At 42.6% G+C, this 6,939-nt stretch overlaps 1 protein-coding gene across 1 annotated transcript in view; it reads right to left on the bottom strand.

Annotated features, from left to right (window-relative positions):
- Positions 1-3,761: 3,761 nt before the first annotated feature.
- Positions 3,762-6,939, bottom strand: part of LOC135098716 (uncharacterized) — a 3,605-nt gene continuing 427 nt past the window's right edge. Inside the window, exons 2-3 of the mRNA XM_064001104.1 lie at positions 5,298-5,688; positions 3,762-3,848 (exon numbers count right to left, since the gene is read on the bottom strand). Coding sequence (XP_063857174.1) covers positions 3,762-3,848; positions 5,298-5,688 — 478 coding nt within the window. The remainder of the gene's footprint in view (positions 3,849-5,297; positions 5,689-6,939) is intronic.

Raw genomic sequence — 6,939 nt, 5'->3', positions numbered from 1 at the left:
ATCTCGTTCTGAAACAGTTGAGCAGAAAAGATCAGCTTGACCACAGGCTATCTCACTCAGAAGCAAGGGTAAACAGAAACCGTAATGAGTCGCCAGGGCATCATTTGGTTGAGAACGCGAGAAATAAGCGCGCAGATCCATCATTCTCCTTCTTACACAACCTAAACTGCCCATCATCCTATCCTTCTCTTCACCAACACGCTAACAGTGCCTCAGAGCCAGCACGTTCACCTCCACAGTGCTTGTATTATCCCGGCGCAGTGACAGCAACAGTTCAAAGCACCACAGTACTAGTACAATCATGACACGAGTGAGGCAAGCTTATGTACTTAACCAGGAAGTAGGTTAAGTTGTTCCTATATTACGTGATAACCAGTAACGCGAGCTTGCACACAAAAGTAAGAAGTAACTAAGCTTCTTCCAGACACCAGAATAACACTTTACATTTTCTGGATCCAGCAATAGCCAATAACAACAGAGTTTATGCATCAAATCAGGAAGTTGGTCAAATTATTGCTAGAGTAAGTAATAAACAGTAGCAACACAACAGTAATACAAGCTTAGCCACTTAACCAACAAGTAAATAAGCTTATTCCAGACACAAAAATAACCCTGTACCAAACCCTGGACCAAATAAAAAGAACAGTAACACAAGTACTTCCATTTTCAAGATGCAATGTGAAAAACAGTAGCAACACAACAGTAATAGGAGAGAGAGAGAGAGAGAGAGAGAGAGAGAGAGAGAGAGAGAGAGAGAGAGAGAGAGAGAGAGAGAGAGAGAGAGAGAGAGAGAGAGAGGGGGGGGGGGGAACTGCACTAAAATTCCATAAACTTCTTTAGGAAAAAAGAAAAACTGAAAAAAAGCGAATACAACAGGGAAAATTAATCGTCATTCATGCTTCTCTCTCTCTCTCTCTCTCTCTCTCTCTCTCTCTCTCTCTCTCTCTCTCTCTCTCTCTCTCTCTCTCTCTATGTCGTTCCATTTCAATAAGATCCTGTTACGTTACACACACACACACACACACACACACACACACACACACACACACACACACACACATTTCCTGTTTTTAGCTGATAATTATATATAAGTTGAGATAATACTGATATGGATGCTGAGAGAGAGAGAGAGAGAGAGAGAGAGAGAGAGAGAGAGAGAGAGAGAGAGAGAGAGAGAGAGAGAGAGAGAGAGTTGCTTCACACACACACACACACACACACACACACACACACACACACACACACACACACACAGTCGATAACTGAGGAAAAATCGTTAAAATATTTCATTCCTGAAGATTCAGCTAGCGAGGAGATAAACAAACAAACAAACATACATACATACAGACAGACAGACAGACAGTAGATGGGAGTAGATGGGAGTAGATGGGCCGTTGCTCTGTGACCCACAGTGAAGGCTTGCAATACACATACCACTGTCTTACTTACAATGTAGTAGTGCTACTGTAATACTTATTTATTAAGGCATCTTTGTTCCATTGTGTAAGATGTGACTGATGTAGTAGTAGTAGTAGTAGTAGTAGTAGTAGTAGTAGTAGTAGTAGTAGTAGTAGTAGTAGTAGTAGTAGTAGTAGTAGTAGTAGTAGTAGTAGTAGTAGTAGTAGTAGTAGTAGTAGTAGTAGTAGTAGTAGTAGTACTACTACTAGTAGTAGTAGTAGTAGTAGTAGCAGTAGTACCAAGAGCAATAGTTAAATTTCTTCAGTCACCCCTGAAAGCCAATTAAAAAGTCTACGGTGTTAGCGTGTCATATTTCACGTACTCCTACGGTTAATATCAGGGGGTAATATTGTGAGTGGCAAAATATTAGCTTGTAGAGAAGGATAGATTGGGCTACGAACACTAAGGAACACAAAGGCAGAACAACAAAGAACACAAGGGTTGGTGCAGGAAGGCATCAAGTCTATACGTGGCAATCCCTGTACAAAACACACTTGTCTGTTTGCACCATCCTTTTAAAAGCTTCCTATTAACTCTGCACTTACAGCCTGAATAGTAGTACCTGTTCTTGGATTTTACTTATTCAGATCTTTCCTTTTTACCCTAACGTCCTTTTTCCACTCGTGTTTCCCCTCATTATCTCCCCCTCACCCCCTCACGTTCTGGCCGCCCCTCCCCTCGCCCACCCTCCCTCTGTCCCTTTCTCCCAGTACTAAAAATTGCGTCAATTCTCGTCTGCTTCTTTGTTTCTCCCTTTTTTATCCATTAGTTATACCAAATGTTCTCGGGAAAATGGAACTGGAGGAGGAGGAGGAGGAGGAGGAGGAGGAGGAGGAGGACACATGGAGGAGGAGGAGGACAGAAGAGGAGGAGGAGGAGGAGGAGAATTTTGTGAGGCAGAAGTAAGCCAAAGATGATGTGTCCATTAATTTTGTTTTCGATTCTTTTGCTGCTCTTTGTTTTCCTGTTGTGTGTGTGTGTGTGTGTGTGTGTGTGTGTGTGTGTGTGTGTGTGTGTGTGTGTGTGTGTGTGTGTGCCCTCCCCCTCCACGTAGCGCTTGCATCTTTTACACACTGGACAAGTCTCCAGGCGGCGGCAGGAAACTGGGTCTTTCTTCCTTTATTTTTGTCGTTTCCACAACCCTTCCCTCTCTTTTGCCTCACTCGCCCAATGCTGCAGAACGAAGGGATGGATAAAAGGCATACCAGACTTTTCTATATACATGAAAACAAAACAAAAAACAGCTGTTGCTCCAAAATATGATGAATAAACGGTAGTATACTGAAAAAAAAAGTTTGTGTATGTAAACTTTTTCTTTACTTCCCTAATACTGCAGAATGAATGGTTCAATAAAAATAGATAAAGCTAGAATAGACAACACTATACACATGATAAAAAAAATAACAGCTGAGTCTCTAAATATGATTAATACAAAAGAACACACACAAAAAAAGTAATTGCAAATATGAAATGTCTTCCGTAGAACAATTTAATCTTTTCAGTCTCGTTATCATATGTTGTTGTGTAGATCATTAATTTTTCGTCGACTTTTCTTATCGGATGATGAAATTCGTGCAAGTGAAAAATGAAATAATGACATGACTAGGAAGGGAAGGGTGATATAATGAAATTTCCTGCCTCAAACTTTCCTTGTCCACTTGTGTCTAGAAATGTGATGGTTTGTGCTTGGGTACGTCTCTCTCTCTCTCTCTCTCTCTCTCTCTCTCTCTCTCTCTCTCTCTCTCTCTCTCTCTCTCTCTCTCTCTCCATCAGTTCTTCCTTTCTCCATCCATCCATCCTTCCCTTTCCCTCCTATACATTACTCCTCCCTCCATCATTTCCCTCCATCATTCCTTCCTCCCTTTCTTCTCTCCCTTTCTTTCTAGCTCTTCTTCGTCCTCCATCCATTCCTTCCTTCTCTGTCTTTCCATTTATACTCTTCCTTCCAATTTTCCCTCTTCCTTTCCTCTTCTTCCTTTTCTTCATGCATTCCTCCTCCCTCTATCCATTCCTCTTACTCTTATCTTTCCTTCCTTTTCTCCTCTTCCTTTTCTCCCATCCATTCATCCTCCCCCTTCTCCCCTCTCCCTTCATCCATTCCTCCTCCTCTTCTCCCCTCTCCCTTCATCCATTCCTCCTCCTCTTATCCTTCTCTCCTTTTTCTTCTCTTTCTTTTATCCCATTTATTCCTCCTGCCCCTATCCATTTCTCCTCCTCCCTTTCTCCTCTCCCTTCTTCTTCCTTCTGTCCCTCCCTCTCCCACTCCTCTCTCCTCCCTCCCTCTACCAGGAGACGTCAATATATCAGTGAGGTCTTTGGCGTTGTGTTATCTCTGTCGCTGGTGTGGCCAATTCCTTATCAGTTCCCATGATTGCCGCCTCTCCGTTGTACTGCGTGGGTGTGGAAGGGTGTGGAGTGGATGGGTGGATGTGTGTGTTAAGGGGTATGTGGTTTCGTAGGTGGGCGGGTGAGTGTTGGATGGGTCGGTGTAGGTGGGTTTGTGGGTGAGTGGGTGGGTGTGTGTGTGCATAAGTGTGTTAATGAGGTAATGGTGATTTTCCGTAGTTAATGGTAGGTTGTTTTGTTGTATATTTTGTGCTTGTTATCTTAACTATTATTTTCTTTGTGTTTGTTTGTTTATTGTTCGTTTGTAAGAGTAACTTATGTCTGTAAACAAAAATAACGTTAAGGCATCATCATTATCATCATCAATAATAACACAACAACAACAACAACAACAACAACAACAACAACAACACTTACGACCACCACCACCACCACCACCAACAACAACAACAACAACAACAACAACAACAACATTTAGCCCACCCCAAGCCTTCGTTGCCTCCCCTCATAGCTTCCCTCACCCAAACCTCCACAAACACAACCCCCTCTTCCCCCTTCACCCTTCTCTCCTTCCCTTTCCCCCTTCCAGTTGTTATGTTTGGTAGTGTAAGCTTAGGTTAGGTTACGATAGGTTAGGTTAGGTTAAATTAACTTAGGTTAGGATATTAAGTTAGGTTAAGTTAGCTTAGGTTAGGTTTGGTTAGGTTCCGATACGTTTGGTTAGTTCATGTTATGCTAGGTTAGGTTTGGTTAAGTTTGGATATGTTAGGTTAGGTTAGGTTAGGTTAGGTATCAGGTTGTCAGTCTTTTGTCTAGTTCTTTCCTGAGCTGTTATTTTATTTTATTTTTTTTTAGTTTTGTTAAGGTAGTTTGCGGAGAAAGAGGAATGAGAGGAGAAACATGAATACGAGAAGAAAAGGAACAATAGGAGAAAGAGGAGTAGTAGTAGTAGTAGTGTGTGTGTGTGTGTGTGTGTGTGTGTGTGTGTGTGTGTGTGTGTGTGTGTGTGTGTGTGTGTGTGTTACTGGAATTTGTCTGTCAAAGAAATGTGAGTGTTTAATTACTGATCACCAGAAACTTTATACATTAATAACATCGTTTCATTACTAATTATTATTGTTATTTAATTTAGTTACCTGTCACTTTGCAACACACACACACACACACACACACACACACACACACACACACTGACATAACAGTGACGAGACATAATGAGTCTTTCCTCACTACAGACCATCCGATAACCGAGAGAGAGAGAGAGAGAGAGAGAGAGAGAGAGAGAGAGAGAGAGAGAGAGAGAGAGAGAGAGACCCTTCCATGGTACATCCTCTAGCAACTGTCCCCCATCTCTCTCTCTCTCTCTCTCTCTCTCTCTCTCTCTCTCTCTCTCTCTCTCTCTCTCTCTCTCTCTCTGGCGGCGGTTCATATTCTCTCTGGCGGCGGTTCATATTTCAAAGGTAATGGCTCCGTTCGGCAGCTTCTATCCGCACTGCAACATTCATTCTCTCTGGCAAGAATTGGGTTCGGAGCGCCTTGGTTTGATGAGATGGCGGGCCTTCGTGTGGTGTGGTGTGGTGTGGTGTGGTCTGGTGTTGTGTGGTGTGGTGCGGTGTTGTCTTGTACCATGTCTTGTCTTGTTTTGTCTGGTCTTGTTTGGCCTTGTTTTGTTTTGTTTGGTCTGGTGTGGCTTGGTCTGTCGCGGCGCCTTCTTTAGTCTTCTTGTCTGTTGTGGTCTTCCCTGGTCTTATATGGTATGGGTTTGTTTTTGTCTTAGCTTGTTTTGTCTTGTTTTCTTTTGTTTCTGGTATGGTGTGGTGTGGTGTGGTGTGGTGTGGTGTGGTGTGGTGTGGTATAGTGTGGCGTTGCTCCTCTTTTGGTCTCCTTGCGCAGTTAATGATAGCGGTAAATTAAGCCGGTCTGGTGCCTCGTCAATGATCTGTTGATAATGGGAATGCTTGTGATATTAAGTGCTTCTCAATAATGGATGTAAAAATAATAATAGTTTCATTGTGCAACTTTGGGGTCCGGACATTACAGAAGCAGAATGTAAATGAATAAATGATAATGCTCAGTAAGTGGGTCTTAAATAATTATAAGCTCATAAGCAGACTAGGCGTTGGTTAATAAAAAGTTTAATTCGTCTAAAAACGCCGTTATTTGGTTCAAAGCCGCGTTACTCCGCTCACAACAGCTGTACCCGGCTCAGAGGAGAGGTACTCGGCTCACAACAGCGGAATTTGGCTCACAGCAGTTTTTTTTTTTTTTGTGATGGAGATTTGGTTCTGAGGGGAGGAATTTGGCTCACAACAACAGTAATTGCCTCAGAGGGGAGGAACACGGCTCGCAACAGCTGAAATTGGCTCACTACTGCGGTACTTGGCTCATAATAAGTTTTCATCTTAACATTACCTTTTATTTTTTCATACAACAGAGCTTTTTTCTCAGCTAAGTAAGAAATTCAACTTAACACGAGTAAAGATTGTAGATAATTCAACAGGAACGTTATTTTTACATCACAATAAGGAAACGAAGAATCTTTTTTTTTACTCAATACGAATAAGAATTGTATATAATTTCCAGCAACACTATTTTACTTCATAATAAGGTAAAAAAAAAAAAAAAAAAAGACGCGATTTCCACCCCACTGCTTATCAGGTCCAGGAATCGCACGCAGGTCCCTTATCCCCACGTGTCCACCTCACCTGGGAACACCTGTCCGGCCTGCCCCCTTTTTCACCTGCTCCCCGCCCCACGTGGCCTGATGGACCGGTTAATTAGCGTAAATGGGCGTGTTTGTGTTCCACCGTGGGGGAGGGAATGTTTTGTTTGTTTGTTTGTCCGTGTGTGTGTGTGTGTGTGTGTGTGTGTGTGTGTGTGTGTGTGTGTGTGTGTGTGTGTGTGTGTGTGTGTGTGTGTGTTACAGTCAAGAAATAAAGTAAGAGATTATGTACTAGTTTGTAATTCTCTCTCTCTCTCTCTCTCTCTCTCTCTCTCTCTCTCTCTCTCTCTCTCTCTCTCTCTCTCTCTCTCCTTCGGTCTCTTTCCTTCCTTTCTACTCCCATTTTCTTTTCTTCCTTCTTTCCTTCCCGCGTCTTCGTGTGTGTGTGTGTGTGTGTGTGTGTGTGTGTGTGT

The sequence above is a fragment of the Scylla paramamosain genome, unplaced genomic scaffold (assembly GCF_035594125.1).
Source record: "Scylla paramamosain isolate STU-SP2022 unplaced genomic scaffold, ASM3559412v1 Contig76, whole genome shotgun sequence".
Lineage (NCBI taxonomy): Eukaryota > Metazoa > Arthropoda > Malacostraca > Decapoda > Portunidae > Scylla > Scylla paramamosain.
This window is presented reverse-complemented; position numbering and strand designations above follow the sequence as displayed.